The sequence below is a fragment of the Labrus bergylta genome, chromosome 7 (assembly GCF_963930695.1).
Source record: "Labrus bergylta chromosome 7, fLabBer1.1, whole genome shotgun sequence".
NCBI classification, from domain to species: Eukaryota; Metazoa; Chordata; class Actinopteri; order Labriformes; family Labridae; genus Labrus; species Labrus bergylta.
In genome coordinates, this window is record NC_089201.1 from 29,131,803 (window position 1) to 29,159,170 (window position 27,368).

Here is a 27,368-nt window from a genome sequence, read left to right on the forward strand (position 1 = left end):
ACACACACACACACACACATACATGTACACACACAAAGCTGAGTGGTTACCATGGATACAACTGACATACCAAACCCATTATGAAATGTTGTATACAAATTGTGCCTCCAGCAAATTTGCCCATGGCTAAAGGATGGTTTGAAAAACAGTGATAAAGCATAATGGGATCCTCTCGTGTACTGTCTGCCTGAGTGTGCACTGAGTCCTTGGGATGTGAGTGAACAAAGGAGCCTCTAACTGAAATAAATAGACGTGTGCTTTAAGCCTTTTGTCTGAGAAAACCATCAAACCTGAATCCCTTCATTTCATTTGTATTTCCTTTTGTTTTGAAAAGAGGATGTTGATGAAAAGTATATTCAATCGTCTGTTCATGTTTGAGGCTTGGATTTTTGTCTCGCCAAGGTTGAACGATAAATAACGTTTTATTAATATAATTGAATAATATAATTTTTATAATTTTTTATCAACTCGATTTTCTACGTCTTCCAAAATAAGTTAGAATTATATATTCTATAATCAAACCAGGGTGAGGCGCTGGTGGTGCAATGGTTAGAGCGTGCGCCCCTATGTATGGAGGCTGCAGTCCTCCAAGTGGGTCGGCCCTGCAGGTTCGAATCTGACCTGTGGCTTCTTTCCTGCATGTCATTCCCTACTCTCTTTTAGGTACTTATGAAGCTTGCTTAGTTTGGACTGGTGGACCTCGAAAATTCAAAAATCAAAAAAATTAAAAAGGGCTGTGCGGTCGAGTCCAGAACCCGGAGACCATGACAGCTACTTTACTGACTGTGTGGTTTACATTTAGTCATTGCAGTCAAATACAGCCATAACACTCCTGGATTTTTTCATGATAAAGGTTGTCCACGTTGTTTAACCGTTTAAGGAAGTGTACCGTGTTTGAGCAGGGATTGGAGTACTCAGACAGTCAAACCAACTGGACTTAAGGGGTGAAGGGTGCTTAGGGATGGTACAGATTGCCTAGTGTGTGAGTGCGCCCTCAGTATATTTTGATTTATTTATTGAGCCTCTCAATAACAGAAGCTTTCTCATGACACTTAATATATGTTGTGAATAGTTAAAGGTAACAGAATGCAGTGTTAAACTTTACACATAAGAGCATAATGAGATGTAAAAACATACCATTTACATTATTTCAACTAAAAGGTGTGAAGCATTGTCAATGTTAATGATTTGACAGGAAGTGCTTTTATTTTGAAAGTCACAGGAAATGCAAAATGCAATGCTGTGGGTTGCTAGCTTGATGTCATGAAGTGGAGACAACGTGCAGATGACTGTGCAGCTTGCTCTTTTCTTCTGTAAACATTAATATCCGAGTAGTACATGCTTCAGTTTTTAAAGACATTCGTATCGTCATCATGTGAAGCTTCCACTACACAACAATACACCAAGGAGGTCTAAACTCTACTTTGTGTCACATTATTTACACAGCCCCAACAGTAATGAGCCAGTATTTGGCAGTGTTGACTAGAAAAGAAAAAAAAAACTTTCATTTATTGAGCAGAAGCAGATTTAATAGTGAACTTCAATCTGCCGTGACCAGATGGACTTAGAAAGTGTGATGAAGTGTGAGGCAAAGACAAGCTGTAGATTTTATACTGTTAAATAAGTATATTCATCATTCTCCCCAAAAGGATACATATAATTAAGAAACAGGGATATCATTGTTAAATATACCTAACTTACTTTATTGGCCCTTTTCTGTTCTCAGAAGCCATCATCTATTGTTTGAGACAGCCTCCGGTTGTGACAGAAAACTTTCAAGGCTTCTCAGCTCTTTTTACAATTTTTATCAATAAAATTATTCCATTATTATCTAGCGACCATTCACATGCTCACTTATATGCAGATGATACAATATTGTACTGTATTGCTAATTCTGCTCAGCTTGCCATGGAGAACCTGCAACATTCCTTTAATGTTCTCCAAGTTGCAGTTAACAATATTAAATTGGTTTGAAATGTTCAGAAAACTAAATGTATGTTGTTTTCTAGGGCTAAATGTGAAACTGATAATAACCTTCACATTACCACCCAGCTAGGATCCATTATCGAGAGAGTTAAAGACTGTAAATATCTCGGTATATGGATAGATGACAGACTAACATTCAAACTTCACATTGATAATCTTACTGTCAAATTAGGTTAAAAAAAGATTGGTTACCCATATAGAAATAAATTGAATCTCATTTCTCGTTGTTTATCATTTATATATGTTTTCTCTGCATCATTGTAAATGAGGGTCGCCCTCAAATGATCTCTCCGAGAACTTAAATAAAAGTTGATGATGATGTACACATCGGTTAGCATTTGAGGGACCGAGGTCCAAAACTTGATTTCCAAAGGGTTTGCCGATTGTTTAAAATCTGACAAGCAACCTTAGAAAACGTTTAGAGGGTTTAGAGAAGACGTTTAAGAGCGAGCCGTAAGCTGCACTTATTATCTGTTAATTGACATTAATTAAAGCTGATTAGTCGTTATATAACAGCCGACGGGTCCCGTGTTTTATAACGGCAGACTGTGTTTCACATCTTTGACTCTGCATGGATTGTTTTCCTTCCTCCATTGATCAAAGCCTTCAGAAATGCAAGTAAACAATTGCACAACAAACAACAACCAGAACAGTTCAGAAACCAAAAACCAGGTCACACGCCACAGAGTCTGCAGTCACTTTTTCATGCAGAATATAACTGCATGTTTGTGTTGTAATCCGCATTTGGACTTCATACCACAAAGATTATGATGAATCACATATGTTTGCTCTGTTTGTTACAGAAGTACCTTTTTTTAAACATTTCCTCATGGTGGGCTGACATTTACCTCGAACACTTTGGAATAATTTGATTCTTGAAAGTCCCTCTGACATTAGCAGAGCTCAAGCTGAATGTCAATGACTGAGGGAATGTCTGTTGAATACCTTTACTGTGGTCTGAATTATGCATTTTAACAACTTCCTTTTTTAAGCTATTTTTACATTTTAAGCACTTGGGTGATGCTCTCATCATTGTGTGACGAGCAATAAAAGTTTTTTTTAGTGGTCATCTTAAAGGTACTTCAGCAGGACATATTGATCATGATGAGTTAAACTACAAGTCTTGGATAGTTTCTCATACCACTAGGTTGCACTTCCTGCTCGGCTTGTTGTGTATTTTTATCTGTAACCATGTGAGACTGAGTATATTTTTGTGTCTGTAATTATCGTGCAGTGGGAGGCGATGCGTCAGCAATGACTTTGAGGGACAGCAGAATCAGAGTGATTTCCTCAGCATGGCTATCCAGCCTTCTGGTGCACCGTCTGGCCACAAGGTTACACATTTCACCTCGGTGCTGACCCATAAACAAGAGTGAGGGATTGTGATGGGCACACATTGGTGTCAGTGATTGTTATCTGTAAAAGTGCAGGCCAGCTTTTAATTAGCATGCCTTTTTGAACTTGATGTGTAATTTTTTTCCCCCAAGACACCACTTTGGCCTTAATCTGGGCCAGATGCCATGACTCCTCACACTCCCTTTTCTTTCAAGGATGCTGTATAGGGAGCCTGTAATGAGTATGCATTGATAGGATGAGCTGCTGGGACCTATCCAGGCCTCAAGTTTGATCTGAGTGAGATGTAAGAAACGGTAGGTGTGTTTGAAGGTGTGTGAAGAGGACCCAGTGCTAGTAGCATGCTTAAATAGTGGGAATATTAAGCCAGTCCAGACAAGTTTATTTTGAACTAAGGACAAGGTTAAAAACAAGCAAGGCTGAGGGTTAAGATTTGACTTGACGTGTGTAGATGGAAGAAACACATCTTTGTCTCTGGTTTGCACATACAGCCAAACACTTCGTCATGTAGTGGGGGGCACGTGCAGTAGCATATATCTGGCACGTCACAGGGAAAAAAAAACCCCAAAGAGACAGAGTATTCATATGTTATTGAGGTTCAGCTCTTCAATTTGATCTCCACCCCATAAATGCTCCAGGAATAGCCTTTGCTCAGCTGGAGAAAATTGGATTTTTCTGGGTAAAGTGGGAGACAAGTTTATGAAATCACCTTCTGTAGGCAGTGGCAACATCTTGTGTGTGTGTGTGTGTGTGTGAGAGACGAGAGCAGGGGTAGGAAACAAGACGTTTGGATGACAGTAAAGATAACAAAAAGCAACATCTGTTGGTCTAATGAAGGGACATGGTGTGGCAGATAGAAGGAGCGATACACAGAGAGACAGACGGATAAGATAATGCTTGGCTACAGTGGTGTTGCTTTTGGATACAGAAGCTGGAAAATTTATGTATACAATATCTATGACACCCTGGGCTGGAGACGGTTAAATAAATCATTTTGAAGACCGTGTATGATGCGCTTGATCTGCAAGAATATCAAGCTTGCCAGCAGTTTTTTTTTTCTCCTCTAGAAGAAGGGAACAAGACAAGCAAACAGAAAGACAACAACACTAAGGACATCAACAGAGACAGACAGAGTTTTGAATGGTTAATGACAGATAAGTCCAGCCCGGTAATGTGAGAAGAACACCAGTTTTTCAAGTGCACAGACAGAATACCACAGTGTTTTCTTCAGGCTGATAAAGTATCATATCCCCCCCCCAATAGTTTCTGTTTTATAAGTCAAATATACCATTTTATAAACGGCAACCCCATCATTGCATGTGTATATGATGTGTGTGTTCTAAAAACCCGCCCAGGCTCCTCCCCGCTCGTGTTTCCCACTGTGACTTTCCCATCTTGTATGGATTAAACAAACAAGATTAATTATGTGCTTGTGAGGTGCTGTCAAGTGCATTTTGTTTCATTTGGGCAGATCCAGGCAACCTGTTTCCTTCCTGCTTCCAGTTTACCTACACTAATGGCTCTAGTTTTGCATAAAGACATAATCATCTCATGAGGCTCTTGACAGTTAAAGTGAGCGATGGTATTTTCAAAATTGTCTTTTTTTCTCCTTCAGACATCAGTTGTTAAAACTCGAGTGTTGTAGTACTCAAAATTGGTCTTGGTCTCAAAGCCACAAGGTCTTGTCTCGGAATTGAAAGTATTTTCATTTGGCCTTGTCTCAGTCTGCCACTGATGGGCTATTATTTAACTTCATTACTGTGAAGAAGGAAAATGTCTATTTACTAAAATAACGCATAACTTGAATTCATTTGTAGTTTGGTTTCTATCCCCCTGGTTACGGCAGCAAACTTCCCGGTGTTTCAGTCTAAGGGCGCACTCACAAAAGGCAAAGTTGTCCCGTATTATGCTGAATCACGATTGTCCCCCCCCCCCCCCCCCCATTCCCTCGCTGGCCCGCCTGCACTCACACTGCTGCAGGACTAACCGGGCCTGAGTATGGTTACCTCTTGTAGCATACATAACATCCTGATACGATAAATGAATGGCTTTGCATGAGAAAAAAAAATTGACGGGCGATCAGTGGTGTTCATGGTTTTGGTCTTGTCTCTGTCTCTGCCTGCCTTGGTCTTGGGTTTGACTCATTGATCTCGATCACTAAATGTCTTGGTGGTGTCTCGGTCTTGGAACACTCTGATCTCGGGTATGCCTTAGTCTCGGTTAGTGTGTCTATCATTTCTGTTTAAAACATTTTTTTTTTTGTCTGTAGTTAAACTAGCATTTGTTTTGGACACAAGGTATAAGGTGATTTTAGGTTGACATATTTCTCTTTATTGTTAATTCATACTCTATTTGTTATTGACTTGTATATTGAGCTCCTAATAGCCTACATGGATGAAGTCTTCACAGGGTGCAGATTCAGTTTGGCATCAAAGCCAAGCCGAGTGCAGCCGGGGAATTCATTAGTGTCAGTGGCAATATGGAAGAGTGGAGGATACTGTATCCCGTATGAAGCAGCAGAGGAATTTACCTTATTAGATATTATGGCTAACACAAGAATCCTTTAAACCAATAGAAAGATTAAAAGGCTGCATTTGACTCCTGGGTTGGATGCTTTAGGTTTGCTTGTTTTGCACTGTATATTAGTCTTTCAGCATATAGTGAATGTGTATATAAACTGTAAATAGCTGTCTAAATTACTCTGAGTAGTAAATATTTTACCACCTATCCTCGTAAGGATTCACTAAATAACACATGCCGTTTGTAATTTTCTCATTATCTAACCAAGGGTTTGGTGTTATTTAGCCTTCATCTTGCTTTAAAATTCTACACTTAATGAGGGAAATACATTACTGTGCACACACCCTGCATGCGTTCTCTCTCTCTCCCCCCCTCCCTCTCTCTCTCTTCCTCTCTCTATGATAAAAAAACATGCACTCCTGGCAACCAAGGCTTCATTAACTCGCCCCCTCTAGAGGCATGCATGCAAATGAACAGTGTTTGCTTTGCACATCAATGAGCCACGTCACACTCAATACAGGGTACCAATCTATCTCACACACATGCACTCCTGCACGTGCACACAAACACACACGGAGTCACAGAGCAGCATATGTGCAGCACGACATTAGTACAAAGAACAAAAGGGAGGAAGAAGAAGAAGAAGAAGAAAAAAAAAGAAGAGCAGCAGAGCGACAGACAGCGAAGAGTTGGGGCAGCATGGGTTTGGTCTCCATCCATCATAGTGAGTGTTATGTGCCTCTGAGCTGTCTGGGTGCTGTGTCATTACATCCATAATGCCTGTTGCCTCTCACAGCACAGGACATCAATCACATACATGCACACATACATACACATAGGTTATCTAGTGTTTAAGGGGGGAATTAAACACTTTAATTTCTGTATGTGGAAACCTTTAACTCACCAGAAAACTGTCCTCAGAAAACAGCCCTGGCTGGGTTTGCTTGCCTAATATTTGCTCCTGTGTCCAGCTGGGCAGGTGGGCTGACAACGAGCAGGCCTGTGTGCGTGTGAATCTTAATGCATGTTTTAATATGGGATGTCTTTGCCTGATTACCTGGACCCCCCCCCATGCTCCATGCACAAAAAAAATCAAACATATGTGCAGATTTGTGGACAATGAAGATCTACTTACAATAATGACAAGTAATTTTTTTGGAAAGTGTATTTGTCATTTTTTTTAGACATGTATTTGTGTGCTTTTCTATCTGTGGATTTCTAGCCACCATTGTGCTGAATGAGCTGAACTGGACCGAGGCTTTGGAGGACGTGTTTCGAAAGAACAGAGAGGATGACCCCACGCTCCTCTGGCAGGTGTTTGGTAGCGCTACAGGCCTGGCACGCTACTACCCAGGTAAAAAAAAAAAAAGAGGAGTATTTGTACTAAATGGTTTGTGTATCTGTGTACAGCAGACTGTAGCAGTGTCTGTATCTGTCATCTTTCTTACCGTTCAGAGGCACAATAATCAGCCCATTAATCTCTGACTGACCTTAGATACAGCATGTGTCTTTTAATCCAAACCATAATCAGCTGGGCAATATATTCCTAAATTTGAATTGTTCAACACACGACTGATCAAATAAGCTTAAAAAATCATCGTTATTACTTATAATGCATTGATTTAATATGGGGCCATTGATTGAGTCATACAATCTTTTAACTGCATCAGTCTGTGGCTGCCCTCCAGCTCAAGTGTTTTCTCTGCCAAGCTATTTCTATTCATGAGATTGCCTGTCATCATAGACTCTGTATAGCTTTATGGGAAAAGTTTATGTCTAATATTCATGAGTTTTCATCTGCCCATGAATTTATTCCTCTTTGGCCCTTTTGTTTAACCTCTTAGCTTGCATGAATTGCAATCACACTCTCTCATGCCGGCGTGATGTTTTCATGGTGCCCTCAAACTTAAAGCACACACACACACACACACACACACACACACACACACACACACAAGCAGATGATTATTGGACCCAGATGACTTTATATCCCAGTTGTTTACCTCTTCATGAATACTTTCACTAAACATAAAACATGTTTGAATGGTTTAGTGGGACAAAAAAGTAGGTTTCTACCCATCCAAACTGTCATTGTGGCACGAATGAAAGTTTTTCTTGAACCCACTATGTGTCCTTAATTTACACAACATGATTGACAGCAACAAGACACTGGTGGGCTGAATTTAACACGACATGTTGCCAAATATTTATCAGTCAACACCTTCATCTGGCACTAAGGGTTGTCAGACAACAATATAAAAATACAGACAAGCATCTAATCTGCTTGAGTTACCTTTTTAAATGTATTTATTCTCCTTCTACAGCCTCTCCCTGGATGGATGCTCGAAAGACGCCCAGTAAAATCGACTTGTATGACGTCCGCAGGAGGCCATGGTGAGAAAATCTACAAGAGTCACCTAAAAATCGTCTTAAATAGTGCAAAAGGGAGTTTTCTTTAAACAGGAATGTTCTACAAAATTTACTTTGGACAGTGAACATTTAAATATTTGTAAATGATTGTGTGTATGTGATTTTTTTTATTTTAAATGCGGCCGCTTGTTTGGTTACATTGATGAAAGCATGTGTTAAAGAAATGGTTTAAGAGAGTGAAGTGAGTCAGCTGACTGGATGATATAATTTTGTTTATGGGAATTGCAAAGTGATAATGTTGCATGTGTCATTTAAATGCATCATTTTGTGGTTTAATTAAAAACAAATCTGAGTGAATGACTGAAAATCAAACAAGAAGCTCTTTTTAAATACATTTGTTAACACTATTAAGCAGCCTTGTTGTAAGTGTTGTTGTGATTAATAAAGTGTCAGTTTTTCAACATATATTTCTAATTGCTGTTTGGAGAGGTTTGTTTTGTCTCAGACCAGCTTGTCTTTTATCCATTTATGTCCTTGTAGGTACATTCAAGGAGCCTCCTCACCCAAAGACATTCTAATCCTCGTGGATGCGTGAGTCAATTGATAGCCTCATTGATGTGTAACCTTCTCATATCAGCCGTGATTTCCCCTGATTATAATATATGCCTTCCTTAGACTTGCCACAAAATGTAATGTATTTCCCAGGGCGGAGGCATTTCTAATTACGTCGTGTTAAACCTCATGGGGACGACAAGAATTCAGCCAACCGATTGCAGTGAGAAGCTCTTGAATATTTGTTTATATAATGATTCTTTGTGTGTGTCTGTGTTTATTTGCAGAAGCGGGAGCGTGTCTGGCTTGACTCTCAAACTGATCAAGACATCTGTCAGCGAGATGCTGGAAACTCTGTCTGACGACGACTATGTCAACGTGGTTTATGTGAGTGTTATTAAACTGTTGCTCGCTGAGTAATTGGGTTGTCTCCGTTTGTGCGAGGCAATGGGGTATGGTGCATGCTGGGAAAAAGGTCCACAATTAAGGATACCATTAAATTCATGTTTTTTTTTTTAGGTAGATATGTGAATGAAAATTATGGACACAGGCGCACGTGGGCACTTTGATAATTTGTGCACGTAGCCCACACACACACACACACACACACACACACACACACACACACACACACACACACACACACACACACACACACACACACACACACACACACACACACACACACACACACACACACACACACACACACAGCCCATGCTCAAACACATGTCCACACAGGAAAGGCAGAGTGATGGATGACACGTAATGAAATATGGATTTCTCTCAGGTCTGGCCACCCTGAAACAGACCTTTAATGAAATACCCACTTGCTCTATTTGGTGTACAGGATTAAAACTCTGCACTACATGCCCCCCACCCCCCCGCCCCGCCCCATCTCGTTACCCAATTGTGTGTGTGTGTGTGTGTGTGTGTGTGTGTGCACTCCCACTGCTCCTAAAGGAATTAAAGCTGCACCTCTGACTAGAAGGAACCCACAGGAAACACTCATCCATCACCCTCTTGATCTCTCCATCACTCTTTCCTTTCATCATTGAGTCCTGCAATTCATCTCACCATAGACCTCCATTCATCTCTCTGTGTCAGAGCATGATCTCTCTGTACATTGCACGCCTCTCCTCCCACTATATACAATACACCTCTACGGACAACTTTTTACTCCTCTCACTGCCTCTGCCTTCTCTCCTCCTTTCGTTTTGACTTTTCTCCCCCACCAATCACTTCTATCGCTCTCCCCTTCCACCGTTTTCATTCTCTGACCTGATCTATTCTAGGCACCTCCATGCTTGCGATTACACTCAGAAAGAGCCAATCAGTAGTCTGTGTGATGCCTAGATGGGCGCCTGTGGAGGTGTTTATTGAGATGGGTCTTTATAGGGATTGGAGCTGTCTTCGCTTTCCTTTGCACAAAGACAGCGATTCAGGCTCGGTTTCCTCTCTCTCTCCGGGGAACCTTTTGTCTTGGACACAATGTATTCTATTTCATTGTGGACTTGAGATTCACAGAAGAGCTGCAATTATTGGAATGTGTCAGGAAAGCGACAGTGATAGAGGTTGGTTTTAAAAAGTTGAACTTAGTCCTGACATGTAACTTTTTTTCTTCTACTCTTTAAACCTAAAGTGCTGTGGTCAGGCAGTGGGGGGCTACAAGGCGATAGATCGGACTATTTTAATCTGTTGTACTCACAACAATACTGTGATTAATTTACCCCCAATTTCCACATCACCAGCTAAACGGTTTAATGAAGAGAACAACATGTGGCTTTGTGGAAAATAGGTAAATATTGACCGGAGGCTTTGTGTGTTTCCTTGTCTGACTTCCTGTCAGGTTTGTTATATCCTATCCAGCTTGGTACGTGCCTGCAGCGTACACTCTATCGAAAACAGACTCACAGCGAGCGGCCACCCATCACTGCTGGGGAATGGGCATGGAAGCTGCATCGTATGATCATTTGTGGCAGCCAGCTAAACTATTCCAACCTAAACAAATGAAGACACACTAAAAACAGTTTGTACTGAAAAAAAGAAGTGAGCTACAGAGACCGTAACCATTTTTGAACCGGTGGACACTCGATGAACTGCAGTTTTTTTTTGCCACTTCCTTGGGGCTGTTCTGTTTTAGGCTTTCAGCTTTCAACACCAGAGGTTAGCGCCCCCCGAGTCAAAACCAGTAAGGTCGCCCGCTGCTGGAAGGGGAAAAATTGAACGGCACTTTCACATTGGCTTCACTTTAAAACCAAAGTTTGCTTCTTATATCGACAGTCCATCGGTTCTCCTGGAGGGGGGGGTGTTGTTTACATCCAGTGCTCACGTCTCTTGCTACATCTAATAATGTTGTGACATTTGCAGTTATACTGGTTCACCATCACCCTCTCTCTCTCTTCATGTCATCAACTCACCTCCTCCCACATCCACACACACGCACAGTGCCCTGTGTCTGGCCCTGAGGGTGTTGTAACCTGACACTAAATCATTCATCTCTGATATTGCCCATAAATCCCTCCTCATTAACCAGTAGCCCAGGGACTGAGTTGCCATTTGGTCATAGAAGATGCTCACACACTTCCCCACCAAACTGTGTTGGGTCAGGAAAATGCTTATGGCTCTTCCTTTTCTGCTTCATTTTTTCCCCCTTCTCTGTCCTCATCCTTTTTTTCCCTCACTTGTGTTCCCTCTTTCCCTTCACTCCCTCACTCCCTATACCTCACAGAGCCGCCCGTTACTTTCATCCGACCCGTTCAGCTGTGTTAGCGGGTGTCAGTGCTGTTAGCCTGCATCAGTCCAGCGGGCAAGCCAGAGTATACCAACGCAGAGCATAGCAGACAAGTCCAGCGGGATTAGGGCTCAAAGATTAGCCTTCTCTCTTGTGTCATCACTAATCCATTCCCGGGGCCTGGACCGTCACACACACAAACACACACAAACACACGCACGCACGTACACACGCACAATGACAAAAGCTGCTGTAATGGGATCACAAGGGGAACAGTGGGATTTGCTGTCGATGTATTCACACGTGTGTGCAAGGCCAGGACCGCTATCTAACAAAGCAAGAATGTGTTCATTCTAAATACACCATTTTTTAATTTTTATTCCACCCATGACATAAAAGGGTTATCTATCGTTTAATCCAAGTATATTCTAACTGTCATTTATACTTCAGTTTATTCTTGTCTATGAATCGTAACCTTTAATACTCCTGCCTTGAATTCAGTATTCACACCTTCCCCCTCCTCTTTCTCTTTCTGTCCTCTTCTTGTCACTTTCTGCTCCTCACCTTCCCACGTTCCCCTCTCACCTTCCTCACTTCTCCTTTTAATAGATCATGAGATAAAAAGATCCCCCTCCACATATGGCTGCAATTAGAAGCTTCCACAAGCTTGTGTGTGTGTGTGTGCCTGTAAGAGCTTGTGTGTTTCCTTTTTGTTTGAGAGTTTTTAACCGCAAAGGAGTCTTTTTTTTGCCTTTATTCCAAAGTAGATGTGCACTTCTGTTACTGTCAAACTTCATTCAACCTTTATTTATACTCGAAAGATCATTGAGAGGGCAAACCCTGATTTACAATGACATCGAGTAATTACAGAAATAATTAGAAAACAGACATTAAATCAAAAAGAAAAACAGGGGACGGATAAATACAAGACTGCTAAAATCAGTCTAAAAAAGTCTAAAATGTATGAAGATAATTAAGCGAGTACAAAACTGCAATAAATCAAATCAAGTTTATTTCTATAGCACATTTAAAAACAGCTTCATCTGACCAAAGTGCTTTACAGGCAATGCATAAAAGCAAGAAATAAAAAATTAATCTATACATACGCACATACACATATATATATATATATATATATATATATATATATATATATACATATACACATGTACATACACGTACATATATACACATAATACACACACACAAACATATATATATGCATATACATATATACATGCAGCCTACATACATATCACAAACACATACATACCCTCATACCTACATGCACATGCATACATACTGATACATACCGAAGCTAAAGATACGGGGTCTGTGTCAACTTGTTTTAAATGCCAGGCAAAAAAGGTGAGTTTTGAGTTTTGATTTGAATGAATTTGTTGATTTGTCTGATGGAGGGAGGCAGTTTGATTCCACAGACGGGGGCCAGCCACTGAGAAGGCACGGTCGCCTCTAAACACACTTATGTAAAAAACAGTTACAAACGGAGGTTAGGAGGCTTAAAATCAGGTTTCTAAAATGCCCAAAAGGTAAAAGTTAATTTCCCTCAAGAAGATGCTGTATGTAATCTAAAATGAACTTTGAGGCTCATTTCAAACACTTACCCCCACACACACACACACATACACACACACACACACACACACACACACACACACACACACACACACACACACACACACACGGTCAGAGCTCTTTTAGTCCTGCTTGTCTGTGTCGTTCAGAGTTATCTACGTCCCTATTGGCCATCTCATAGATACACCATGATTAGTTGAGATCGATGAGGTGCAGTATTGTTTTAGAAGTCTTCTGCAACACAATAGATTTGCTGGTTTACTATTCTGCTGTACCATGTCCTTCATTATCCACGCTTATATAGTCTATTATATGCAGCCTTTCCTGTTGTTTCTACTTAGTGTTATTGCTCTTTAAATCAGTCATTTCTGTTGCTTTTTATTTAGATATTGACCAATGAAATGATACACCATCCGTCACACCAGGCAGAGTTTAGTCAAGTCTGGGACACGCCTTTGGGTGGAGTGTGTTTACATGTGTGTGATGTTGGGTGGAACTGAGGAGTTTCTCACCTTTTCAAAAACAGGCAGTGTTGCTGCCTAGCATCGCTTTTATATAGCAGAATCTTGTTTCCATGGGTACCAAATCGTTGAGCTCCGAGGACATGAAGCAATTAGTGGGGCTTGATGAATGTGTCTGTTTACCACCGCTTGATAACAGCCGGAGCCAGGTGGGAGTGATTTTTTGTGCGAGACTGTGTGTGTGTGTGTGTGTGTGTGTGTGTGTGTGTGTGTGTGTGTGTGTGTGTGTGTGTGTGTGTGTGTGTGTGTGTGTGTGTGTGCTGCATTTTTAATGTGTGTTAAATATGCACACATGTTGTAATCATAAATAATTTGCCAGGTTGTAACTCCTCACCTCTTGTCTTCAACAGTTTAATACCAGGGTGAAGAAAACGGCATGTTTCGAACACCTGGTGCAGGCCAACGTGAGGAACAAGAAGCTGCTGAAGGACGCCGTGCAGAACATCACGGCGAAGGGAATCACCAACTACACCAAAGGCTTCGAGTTTGCTTTCGAGCAGCTGTCTGTGGTGAGATATAGTAGTGTGCTGCTTGTGTTCAAACAAAACATGTCATGTATCTGACTTGAGTGTCACTAAAGAGCAGATGAGGTTTGAAAGTTTTGGAGTGAACATGACTTTGATGCCTCGTCCTGTTTTAAACAGCAGCAGCAGAAACAGAGCTTTGTCTTATAGTGCCATCTGCTGGCTGAATTTATTACCTTGACTCATTTTATAAGATGATAAAAAAAATGATTAGATTTTTACAGATAGATTATCCTCTGGAATGTTAAAAGATTTATCCCAATATGTTGTTGTTTTTTTTAACACTTGTGCATAAAGTAATAGGTGAATGAGTCTCAACTTGGTCATCCAAATACAGGCAATTAAGGAATGCGCCTTTATTAAGATTAGGATTTAATTTATTGATCTCCACAAGGGGAAATTTCTGTTTTTACACTCTGTAAGTCATGCAACACACACATAGGCTGAAATATACACATGCACAAACGGGATCCTATGGACCTGCACTAATGGAGAGATGTCAGAGTGACGGAGCTGCCCACAGCAGGCGCTCCTGAGCTGATGGTGGGGGGCGGGTTCAGTGCCTTGCTCAGGAGCACCTCGGCGGAGCTCGGGAGGCGATCTGGCACCTCTCCCGCTACCAGACCAACTTCCAGATTTGGTCCGCAGCGGGACTTGAACCGACAACCCTCCGATTCTCAACCTTACAGACCTTAAAAGTCCTTACAGACTGAGCTACTGCCGCCCCATATAGCTATGATTGTCTAAGTTTTGTTAACAGAAAAAGGTCTGAGGACGTTCTAGAAATTGCAATGATTGGCAAGTTAATATCGATCTGCTTTGATTCTTTAAATCAAATTAACCAAGAAAAAAAGTGGGGAGCTAGTTACAGGACAATTAGCTCATTTAAATACAAAGATCATATTCAGATATATAAATCCAACCTGTCTGATGAAAGGGAAATTCTTGAGGTGAAGTGTATCCTTAAGGATTATGCATCTTCAAAGCAGAATTTTGCTTATAAGATAGCTTGAACATAGATTACATTTTGCAGCAATGGTGACAGTACAAAAGGTCATAAGTAAATCACATCGTCCAGGACGCTGTGTAAGAGTGTGTTTCTATCCTCTAGATGAATGTGAGCAGAGCAAACTGCAATAAGATCATCATGCTGTTCACGGACGGAGGCGAGGAAAGAGCTCAGGCCATATTGGAGAAGTACAATGCTGACAAAAAGGTATGTTGATCAATCACACACGTAAACACAGGCACACACACAGACCGGGTGTATAATACTGCACTGTGATGATGATTTTACTTTCATCTTCATGAATATGCTCCCATTTAATTTTTTTTTTTTTTTTTCAAAAGACTCAGCTTTTTTTGAACTCCCTTTGGGTTCCAATTTCCGTGTGCATATACCCTCATTTCCCAAACTGTTTATGCAAAGGAGGTTTTATGCATATTGTGTGAAACAAACAGAAACAACAATCCACACTCATACACATACACACACACACACACACACACACACACACACACACACACACACACACACACACACACACACACACTTATTTCACAGAGACTGGGATGCACAAGCAAAAATCCCAAATGTGCACATGCAAAAGTTTGACAGATGGGTAGGTTGAACACGTTCTCATCACATATTCTGACTGTGACTGGACAGAATTTGGAGTTCATCTGAACTATTATATTATGAGAGCATCATATGATTCTGAAAATTGATGAAATAATTGTTCAACATGTGGGTGTATGTGAATAATCTTGTACATTTCAATCAAAAGTATTTATATTAGCATTCCATCAGTCACAAGATAATCATGAATGGACCAGATACATACATTTAAAATCACATATTAGTTTCCCCCCTAGATTTATCAAGTGACTTTTTTAGGCATTGTTTGAGGCTATGTAGCTTTGAAATGAATGTTGAATTACATCTTGTTATCCAGGTGAGGATCTTCACCTTCTCAGTAGGACAGCACAACTACGATAAAGGACCCATTCAGTGGATGGCCTGTTCCAACAAAGGTACCCCACCCATCATAAAACACATCCTCGTATTCGATTTATTTGTAGAAGACATAGTGGTGAATGATAATAAAGCTCTTATTTGGATTGCGCAGCTTCCTTAAAGCTCCCTTGTCGCTGCCCCTGCTGAAATGTCCATGGTCAAACACTAAACCTCTAATCTCCTCGTGGAGAAATACAACTATAGAACATTACCATTAATAACCCAACGGAAAAGCTCATCAGACTTAACCATAAAAGTCTGGATGCCACATTACTATGTAACAAAAAGTCATAATACAATATACTACAATACAGTATTGCAGTCAGTATACTTAGTCCAGGTTTTTGGTCTGATGATTTATGCATATTTCCTGTGGTTATACTTTCATTGTTTGATTGGTGCATGGAGTTTTTGTTAAGTCATTGTGATTGTTTGTCCAGGTTACTTCTATGAGATTCCTTCAATTGGAGCCATCAGAATAAACACACAGGTAACCGTTTGATCATTTTTCACATTCATTAAGAACTTAGCATTTCGTTTCCATTGAAGAATCAATCTGGGAATATGTTGGGGTTTTTTTGTCTCTAGGAGTACCTGGATGTCCTGGGAAGACCGATGGTTCTGGCCGACCAGCAGGCCAAACAAGTCCAGTGGACTAACGTATACCTCGATGCTCTGGTACTGTATGGTGTCCTTTCATTTTGATCACGTTAAGAGATCACATGAATATTGTTCCTGCAGTGCACAGTTTAGTCTTAATAGAATCCTTGAAATGAATAGTGCATTTGCTTGACTCTCTGCCAGGAACTTGGACTGGTCATCACTGGAACACTTCCGGTCTTCAATAAAACAAAGACCAGAGACGACAAGAATGGCGAGGTGCAGTGAAATGAATGCTTGGACATATTTGTATTTGCTAATTTTTCAGTAGTAGAGAAATATGGAACTATTTTATCTCTATACATTTTCCTCTACACTCTCACGCTTTCTTTTAGTACCAGAATCAGTTGATTCTTGGCGTAATGGGAATTGACGTTTCTCTTGGCGACATCAAGAAGCTCACACCACGCTTCACGGTGAGTTTATCACCCTTATGGGATCACAAAGACAAATAATACAAGTACATTTATCACACTCAAGTCTCATGACTAGCTCCAGAACTTGCACAACGTTTCCCTCTTGTGTAATAAATGAGTAATGAATCATTAAAAAAATGGCTTTAATTACAGCCCATTTGTTGTACATTAGTCTCTTGTTTTTTTGGACCAACTGAATCATTTGTCTTACACACTTTTTAAACATCTTTTAGCAGATGTATTTCCGTCATAGTGAAATCATCTGGAATAATGTTTGGATTTAATTTCCTTGTTTCCTGTTTATCTGTGCTTCAGATTGGTCCAAATGGTTACTACTTTGCCATTGATCCCAATGGATATGTCCTGCTGCATCCCAATCTCCAGCCAAAGGTATGGCATACTGTGTGGCCCTGAACATGGGCCTTGTCCCGGAAGCATCATATCATATTCTCACGATTCCACATAATTACCACGGCTTGTACTCAAAGGCTCTTCAAAAACTCTTATTTCATGTCACTAGATCAAGCATTCCCTCCTTAGATAAAGTATGACTTATCATCAGCCCTTAGATGTCTGCTAGAGGGTGGCTCAATCACCATGTGAGGAAAAACAGATCTGTAAACTTAGCTGTGATCTGGAATATCCAGCATGTTTAGGATTGAAGCATAAGTCACCAGAGCAAATAGAAGAGATCATTTACTTTAAAGTGGAAGTACTAGCCGGAATATAACTTGATTTGTTTATACTAAAACTGTTTTTTGAATCAACTTATTTGCATAGGATAGGTGTTGTAAGATAGAGAATGTGTTTTTTTTAGAGTAGTCTTTATTGCACATTTAGCTTCATTCAATTTAGTTTAATTTAATTCCAGTTTAAGTATTCAAAAGCGAGGCTAAAAGCTGAAATATGTCGGAGATATTCAGCAACTTCAAGGGTCCTGTTGGACCAAACACCCTGGGTGGTTGTACAACTCTCCAACAAGCAAGGGCTGAAAGAGGTTTTTTTAGCCCCAGGCAGATATGTATCAACATGCAGCCCTTTGAAAATTCAGCCATGACCTCACAAACGGTTTCAACCCACCACCTCCAGCCTGAGACACAACCTGTTCTGACAGGCTGCAAAGTGGTGAAGTGCTGCCCCCGGCCTGATCTATGTTCAGGGTCAAAATGGTCAGAATGCACCTTCTCTGAATCTGAAACAGGGGATCCTTTGGGATGCACACTTGCATCACATGCATCTATCTGCAGCTGTCCCATCTAATCCATCAACACAAACAGTTATTTATCCAATTACTTTATTTTATTTCAGTTTAAAGGCTTTAGATTTTTTCATCCAGCAGATGTCGCCATTAAGCACCAGCATGAAACCAAAACAACTTGCACTGCATTGTTGTGTTAGCATGCTAATGCTAGCGATCTTTATTCTGCTGGTATCTTCACACTGCATGTAAATTTACCTGAAATGAGCGTGATCTAGAAACACAGTTAAGCAGTGAGTACAGTATGTTATTCTTCTTTTCTCTAGTCCCTCAATTAAACAACTTTTATACACGAGGGGAGGAGTCAGCCGTCTGTCCTGGCGATGTAAACAAATTGAAGATAGAACTCTGAAAACTCTGAAAACATCACAGACAGTGGGACTCGGGTGTTACACCCATTGTAGACAGTCATGACTCACAGAGTTATTTTCAGAGGATATACTTGATTTCTACATTTAAGTGTGAAAAATCACATAGAAAGACTTTAACCACAAGTCTAAACTGACCAAGTGTGGACCTCTTTTCCTTGGGCATTTACTTTGAATCATTTTGCACCTAAATTTGTTTTAAAAAGGTAGATGATAAATACAGTTATTTGATATCAATATTATTTAGAAAGAAAAAAATCAGAGTAGAAAATGTCCTGAACAAAATTTTTGACACATCAAATTGCACCGTGTTACATCTTTTCATACATTTCTCAGAAAAGGATTCATAACAGGAATCTCAGGCTCTGGGATAAGTTTGCTGCCACTTTCCACGAGGTGAGATACAGTAGTAGATACTGTAGACAGCAGCAGTGGTCCTAAAGGGTAGAAAAGTAGAAGTGAGTGAATTCTAGTCCCATAGATTTCATTTTTAGTAGCTGTATGTAGTCAATACTTTTTGTAAATATCGCAATCTGCAAATCTATTTGTTGGAATCCACCAGAACTCAAGCCGTGGTGCAACCTCCTGTAGTTTGTAATGACTGTCTCTGATCTGATCAGTACACACACACACACACACACACACACACACACACACACACACACACACACACACACATTCAGGCAAAGGTATAAAGGACAAGGGTCAAGGAAGGTGCCATGACTCCACATAAACATACAAATAGAGGTACTGTATATTTAAAATCAGAACACGACTGGCTTAATAGATGTAGAAGAACTTTCCTTGAGTTTTTTGTCAACAAGTTTTTGTTGACTTTTTGGCTCAATTATTCTACAGGTGTTCTTAGCATTTTTAGCTTAGCATTAACCTTCTTTTTCACTAGCACATTTTACTTGTTGCAGTTTGGTTTTAGGAGGGAAGCTAGCAAGATTTGCGCATGACTTTTGGTTTCCTCCTTATTTATTGATGTCAACCATATATGTATGGCATATGTGTGTACAGTTTGGAGGGTTGCCTGTCAATCACTCATTGTGTCACTGAATCAACCAAATCGGAGACAGGATGAATACTGACCTTGACCTTGAGCCCTTTGAGTCTGCCTTCTGTGTCTCAGCTGTGGTTCTTTCTGTACTCGATTATGTTTGAGCATATTTCATATGCTTCACACAGATCTCCCCAGTTGCAGTCGTGTTTTTTTATTTAGATCTCTCGCCCAAGCTCACCTCAACAAAATCTCTTGCTGACTCCCAGTATTCTCCCACTCTTATCATCTCTGTATCTGTATCTCTTCTTTTTCCTTCCTTTTTCCATTTGATCTTCTCACTTTGCTATTCCCACCATCCAGTGTTCCCATTTCTGTTCTTTTTCATATTCTCCTGCCTCTCTCGAATATGTTTGATGCATCTTTCTGTACCCACCCCTTGATCTTTTATTCTTTCTTTTTTTCTCATTTTTCATGCTGAGATGCTTCATCTTTATCATCTTCGTTTGCTGCTCCTCCATTTAATTTCAATAACCATCAAATGTAAGGCTTTCCATTCATGCCATGAAATTGATTGGTTTAGGAATTCCTTTTCTTGTTCTCAGTAGCTTGTTTTTTTTAATTAAAACTTTGTTGTGACAAGAGCGTCATCTTATTCCTCTTACTCTCCGTTCAAAGTTGAAATGCATATCTCTTTTTTTGATCTTCACGTTCACCGTTTCATGTGTCGACTCAAAAACAAGAAACTTTGCAGACAAAACAGTATCAATACAATATGCCCTCATGGCATTGCCCCATATTTTGAGGCACCTACTGAAAAAAAACCCTTTGGAAGACAGAATAGTATCAGATTCCATGTACTGCTGTTTTATAGAGAAGCACCAGATTACTGCTACCATTTTATTCCGCCATAAAGCCACTCAGCGGTATAGAGTTTTTAAGAGAGGACATTAATAGGGTCCAGTGTCACTTTGTATCAAATCTGATTCAGCTGTGTCGAGTGCTACAAATGCATTGTCAAAACGCTGCCACATGGTACCCCCCTCCATTTCCATACCATGGAATTGATTGGGTACATATGTTAAGGGAAAGGACTGTCCTTCTTGAACTGAATACAAAAGAACATTGTGGCTCAAAAATGTAAAGTCAATTATTCAAGCAAAAGATTCAGAGGAATACTCCACTCAATGGCTCATGGCCATAGAAAGGACCTAGCTCTGGGTAACAACTGTATAACGGTCCAATGCATTTTATAACATTTAGCTATACCAACTGAGCGAGCTTCAGACAGAGTGAAATGAAGGCAGGATATTGCGTTATAAACTTTACTTTGAGCAGAACGACTCATAATAAACCTTAAAGTACAGGGCTTTTCTTTGTTTAAGTATGTTTGTGTGCATTTCTTTTTCCAGTTCTGTCTCACTACAAACTCAATTACTCCTTCTCTACAGAATCCGAAATTCCAGGAACCAGTTACCCTGGACTTCTTGGATGCTGAACTCGAGAATGACATCAAAGTGGAGGTAGAGTGTGCAGATACATGGAAATCCTCAGCACACATAACACATTCAGGCAGGGGCAAAGAGGATATGTATGTCAAGGAAGGTGCCATGAGCCATAAAGCAGTTTCCGCAAGTGATTTAGTTAGTGCGACCCTACTAGTCACACAAACAATCGCTCAGTTAATCAAATCCAGAAAGTACAGTTTACTATCTGTTTATTTGTCTCTCCCTATAGATCAGGAGAATGATGATCGACGGTGAGACGGGCGAGCGGACCATTGACACTCTGGTTAAAACACAGGATGAGGTAAGTTAAATACTGGAAAGGGCTTGACACATTACAATGCAGTATGTTTGGGAACTTTCATCTGTTTAAATGAAAATGTCTTCTTGTTCTGTTGCTGCATATTCTGTATTAATGCTGCATAAATGTCCTTTTTGTTAAAGGCTTTATATGCAATTTTTTTTTTGATCCAGCAGATGTCGCCCTTGAGCACCAGCATGAAACCAAAACAACGCGCGCTGCATTGTTGTGTTAGCATGCTAATGCTAGCGATCTTTATTATGCTCGTATCTTCACACTGCATGTAAATTTACCTGAAATGAGCGTGATCTAGAAACACAGTTAAGCAGTGAGTACAGTATGTTATTCTTCTTTTCTCTAGTCCCTCAATTAAACAACTTTTATACACGAGGGGAGGAGTCAGTCGGCCGTCCTGGCGATGTAAACAAACTGAAGATAGGACTCTGAAAACTCTGAAAACATCACAGACAGTGGGACTCGGGTGTTACACCCATTGTAGACAGTCATGACTCACAGAGTTATTTTCAGAGGATATACTTGATTTCTACATTTAAGTGTGAAAAATCGCATATAAAGCCTTTAAGGACAGCAACAAAAGATTATTTTTAACAGATTTTCACAGTTTAAAAGCTCATGTTCTGTATTGTTAAAAAAAAGAGACAACTTAATAATCTGCCTCCCTTACTTGAACATTGCATAGCATTTTTTCAAAGCCAGTTCCTGTGTAAATCATCCTTTTGCAGAGGTACATAGATCGAGGAGTCAGGACCTACACGTGGGCTCCGGTCAATGGAACAGATTACAGGTGAGCCCACCTCAGCACTTTTTGTTATATTTCATAATGGATCATTAAGCTGTCAGTGTCCACTAAAGTAGATTCACTGCTTACCTACTGAGAGCACTCCAGCTGATGGAGGACTCCACTTAAGCCAACAGGGGTCACTCTCATGCGTTTAGACACCAGGCTCTGCTTGGTCAGTGGGAAATGTGTTAAGCTGCTCATGTTTTTGCATTTTACAGAACATGTAAAAACATGAATGCCTTTTGTGGAAAACATGAGTATTTAACCTTTTCTTTACTGATAGAAAAAACAAACTTAAGGGTTTGAAGCCTATCCTAGAACATTTTCAGGAACTACTCGCATGTTTGGATGATCTAAAAAATTGGAACTTAGAAAAAAATGAATCGATCGAATTACACCCAATTAAAACGTCTATCATCAATGTGCCTGTGTAACTGTCATTTCTGCAGCCTGGCTCTTGCTCTGCCTAAGTACAGTGAACACTTCATTCAAGCTAAGCTGGGGGATGACATGAGAGAAGCCATGTGTGAGTAAAGCGTACACCCCTCATTAAAAAAACAAACAATATCAATCAGCTTTACATTTTTTTTCTGATGCATCACGACCAGCGTCCCCATGCATACTTTCTTTGGGTTGTGCTCTCCAGTATCTCCACTTGATTTGTATTGCTATAGTTCCTAGCTGGGACCACAACCACTCCTTTGTATTTGCTGTTCAGATCAGCGGATCCCCACGGAGCGTCTCTTTTGTAGTGTAACCCACTGGTCAGTCACCCTCCGCTCCCACACACACTCATCCACATGCTTTCCTCCTCTCTGACCTATACTAGCACAAGCACATCTCTTTTGATCTTGTCTACATTTTCACTGTCCTCTCCCTCTTTTACTCCCCCTTGTTTGGCCCTCCTTCTGGCTTAAGAGGAGAACAAACCTCCCCTCTGCTTCACTGCTCATTATCCCATCTCCTGACAAACTAACTTTTTTTGTTTTCCAATTCTATCCTTCTTCTTTTTCCCCCTTTAAATGCTTCATGAAATCATAGGCAACCAAAGCAAAGAGTTGAAACTGCATTGTTCTATCTTGTCTGTCTCTCTGTCTAATCTATAAACCTGTCCTCACCTCATAGCTTGTTTTTCACTCTGTTGGTGCTCTCAAGGCTGTCTCGCTTGCTCCTCTGGCTGCTTCTCCTGACAGTTTAGAACATTCAGCTACATTCACAAGGACGTTCAAAGTCAGCCCTTTTAAGTGCAACTGTCACTTCTTCACACGGTGTATTTTCATTTTGAATCTGATGCAACTTATCTCTTTCTCTACCTTCTTCCCTGCTTGGATTTTTACAGCTTCAACTTGGGGCAAGTACTCTCTCTCTTCTCTGATCTCTGTGTCCTTCCTGCAATGTGACTCACTTCCTACTGTATCAACATATTTGTCCTCTGTGTGTGTTTGTATTTTTTTCTTTTTTAAAGATAGGTGAATGGATGAACATGCTTTGATGTTTGAAAGCTTAATCTTGTTCACAGATGCAAAATCGCCCCTTTGATCAATGTATATAATTAGAAAGAAAAACATTGGATTCAGCACACAGCCATCTGGATTCAGTGTGTTTTTCCATATAGCTCTGATGTGACGCCACAACGCATAAACAGCTAATGGTGCAGTTGTTCCAAAAGATGAGATTTTGACTGAGTGTTTTGGCCCCTGTATCACTCCCTCTCTGCTATAACGAGGCTGTCAGAACGTTTACAGGCCTGTTAAAGAAAGTAACACAGCATGCCCTGCTGCCACAGACAACTCAGATAGGGAGTTTGGGACTCTTAAGTTCTCTGTACAGCCGTATAGAGTTTCACAGTGGAGCCAGACCACCAATACCTCGATTCATCTTACCTTTCCTGCATGCAGTAGGTGGTTCCTGCAGCCACTTGTCCTCCTAATACATTAGAGAGGGGTATCTTAGCCGAGGGTGTGATTGATTAATATAGATTCTTTCATCATATAGCAGGAATGCTGAATGCATGAAATGAATGACCTAATCCTGGGGTTGTTAAGGTGATGACAGTGGAGTAAAAAAAAAAATAAGAAAAGGAATGTGTGGTGTGGACAGCAATTGGGCAAAGAGACACCCTGCCAGTCTATGGAGACAGAGGGACAATGAATCCGCCCCGTTATGTTTTATGTGAAGGACATTGTTTCATCATGCACCAGATTTCCATGACCCCCGGGGGAAACCCAGGGCTCCGTAATATTTTCCACAGACTTCTCCACACGACTTAATATGTTTTAAAGGCTGTGTCCAAAATGTCTTCGGGTTTAAGAGAGCAGTGAATGATGGCTGTTAGATGCCTGTCATGTCATTTATGAGATAAGGACTATCAGACAGTGTTTTTAAATTAACTCCAGACCAGGACAAAAGCAGTCGTTGGTAAAGAATATTCTTCTATACTACCGTGTATTAACATGACTTTCCTCTAGCCACCTTCTTGATCTTTTTCCCTCTCTGCATTCTTAGAAAGTGCACACTCTGTCGTACTTACTTTGTCCTGGAGACATGTGATATTTTACAACCAACTGTGTGAAATATTGACAATTTTCTGCATATTTTCCAGTGTATGACATCATTTGTTGGATGATGGATGCATTTTTATCAGCCCCTTTGTCTTTCCTCCTTTCCTCTCTCTCTTCATCTCTGGGGTCACAACAGGGCAGAAAGGCAAGTATTTCTCACTCAGTTCTTTTCTCATGCTGCCTTACCGCACCTGGAATTACACTCTCTACTTTAATACATCACTTCATAGCTGTCCAGTATTTCATGTGCCTGTGTGTGTGTGTGTGTGTGTGTGTGTGTGTGTGTGTGTGTAGTCATCTCACAGCACATTCCAAATCATTTCCCCTAAATATGGGGTGGGGCATATACAGCAATACATTGTCATCCTGACTCTTATGATACAATTATCGTATTGTAAAAATACAGTGTTCAAAATATTTTTTTCCTGGCAATTTGACTTACCATGTTCATTGCACCACTTCTCCTCATGGTGGCGCTTATGATATAAAAGTGGGTTTAACGAAGTTAAACGGCCAAAGAAGAAGACTCGGGGGATTATGCCAGAAAAGCTGTATAAATAAGATACAAGATGAAATATGATCAAACGAAAAAAAACTGAAACTGATTACAGTGATTCGATCCTGCACAAGATTTCAGTTATCACATTATATCTGTATCATGATCAGAGGTGTCCAAAGTATTCACATGCATTACTCAGGTAGAAGTATAGATACTAGGGTTTAAAAAGACTTCTGTAGAAGTTGAAGTATCAACTCAAGCTTTTTACTCAAGTAAAAGTGTAAAAATACTGGTTTCAAAACTACTTAAAGTATAAAAGTAAAAGTAATGTAAGGGGAAAAAATGCCATTAAGGACAAAAGCTTAGGCTGCGCCACAGGGGTCTATAGTGCACTGAACGCATTTTAGTACAATGCAAATACATTAAAGAACCATATATGTGTACTACTGAGCATTAATATATCAACATATCAAGATATGATGACTAGTTGCCTATAAGTATTGTAATGGTGCAAAAAGTCAAACTTCAGAGGCATGTTATCAATAGCCTTTATTAAAATGTAAATGTAAATAGAGGCATGAAAATGAAATATGAGTAACAAGGCTATTTTTAAAATGTAAGGAGTAGAAAGTACAGATAATTGGGGGAAAATGTAAGAAGTCAAAGTAAACAGTCAGCTGAAAAATAATTACTCCAGTAAAGTATAGATACCCAAAATTTCTACTTAAGTAAGGTAACAAAGTATTTGTACTTAGTTACTTGACACCTCTGATCATGATATTATCAATATTGTGGGCCACGTATCGTACAGTATGATATTGTATCGCATCATACGGTGTTGTGAGTGACCCTAAATAGAGATCCCATTTTAAAGAAACATATCTGCTGTGTCATATTAATTGGCTTAAACCAGTTGTTTTGTGATTCTAAAAGCCATGGACACCATACAGCTGGAGAGGTTCGAGGAGTTTGGTTACACATACATCGCTCCAAGGTGAGTGATCCTGACACTACAGTAAAACCCAATAAACTGAAAAGGAAAAAAACAATGCTGTCTGACCAATACTGTTTCTTCAGGGAGTACTGCAAAGAGCTGAAGCTGTCGCCCAACAACACACAGTTTCTCCTCGACTTCAGTCAGTACATTGACAGAAACACTCCAAATGCATGTGAGTCGAGCATTGTTTTTTTTGCTGGTGTTGGCACATTTGTACGGGTTGTGATGTCAGTATTCTGAACTGTTTGTACTTCTGTTAGTATTATCATACCACTCATGCACATGTATCACTTGAATCAAACACACACTGTGTTGTTTTGCTGTGTGTGCATTAATAAGAGTGGAGATATGTGTTTATGTTTCCGGGTATGCTATGTGTTATCATCAGTCATCATGGTGGATCTGTTCCACTCTGATATCACCATGGTCTGCATCTGAAGGTCAGTGCATGACTTTGGTCATTCGATTAGTACGGTCTTAGCAGAGTGACATCAGCCTGACCCACTGAGTTTCCTAGAAGCCTGATGCTATCACAGTATGAAATGACTCATCAGGTTTGTCATTATCTAATGCGTCACCCCTCTAATGTGGCTTACCACCATCATCCAGCTAATGGATATAAGGTATCCTTGATCCGTTTTAATCTGAGGTCAAGCTATATATTTAAGCCATACACTTGCCTTTCCTGTTTCTGTTTGTGCAGAATGTGCTCATCATTCATTTTACCATAGCCTTCAGTCTTTATGGACAGTTCCAGGCAGGACTTAAAACACTCTAGACTCAAGGGGACGCAGTATTACAAAAGCCCGCTGAAGTTGATCTTTT

General features: G+C 40.2%; 1 protein-coding gene across 4 annotated transcripts in view; it reads left to right on the top strand.

The window, feature by feature from the left end:
- LOC109997832 (voltage-dependent calcium channel subunit alpha-2/delta-1) overlaps window positions 1-27,368 on the top strand; it is a 66,899-nt gene that overhangs the window by 27,313 nt on the left and 12,218 nt on the right. For all 4 annotated transcript variants that reach the window (XR_010666710.1, XM_065957322.1, XM_020652449.3 and 1 more), the window contains exons 7-24: window positions 7,082-7,213; window positions 8,184-8,253; window positions 8,770-8,820; window positions 9,069-9,168; window positions 13,983-14,141; window positions 15,268-15,372; window positions 16,112-16,190; window positions 16,614-16,663; window positions 16,762-16,851; window positions 16,978-17,052; window positions 17,169-17,249; window positions 17,565-17,639; window positions 21,330-21,401; window positions 21,616-21,687; window positions 22,428-22,489; window positions 22,936-23,012; window positions 26,480-26,540; window positions 26,624-26,715. Coding sequence is in view for 3 of the 4 variants with exons in the window: in XM_065957322.1 (XP_065813394.1) it covers window positions 7,082-7,213; window positions 8,184-8,253; window positions 8,770-8,820; window positions 9,069-9,168; window positions 13,983-14,141; window positions 15,268-15,372; window positions 16,112-16,190; window positions 16,614-16,663; window positions 16,762-16,851; window positions 16,978-17,052; window positions 17,169-17,249; window positions 17,565-17,639; window positions 21,330-21,401; window positions 21,616-21,687; window positions 22,428-22,489; window positions 22,936-23,012; window positions 26,480-26,540; window positions 26,624-26,715 (1,503 nt within the window). In the remaining variant the exon portion in view is untranslated. The remainder of the gene's footprint in view (window positions 1-7,081; window positions 7,214-8,183; window positions 8,254-8,769; window positions 8,821-9,068; window positions 9,169-13,982; window positions 14,142-15,267; window positions 15,373-16,111; window positions 16,191-16,613; window positions 16,664-16,761; window positions 16,852-16,977; window positions 17,053-17,168; window positions 17,250-17,564; window positions 17,640-21,329; window positions 21,402-21,615; window positions 21,688-22,427; window positions 22,490-22,935; window positions 23,013-26,479; window positions 26,541-26,623; window positions 26,716-27,368) is intronic.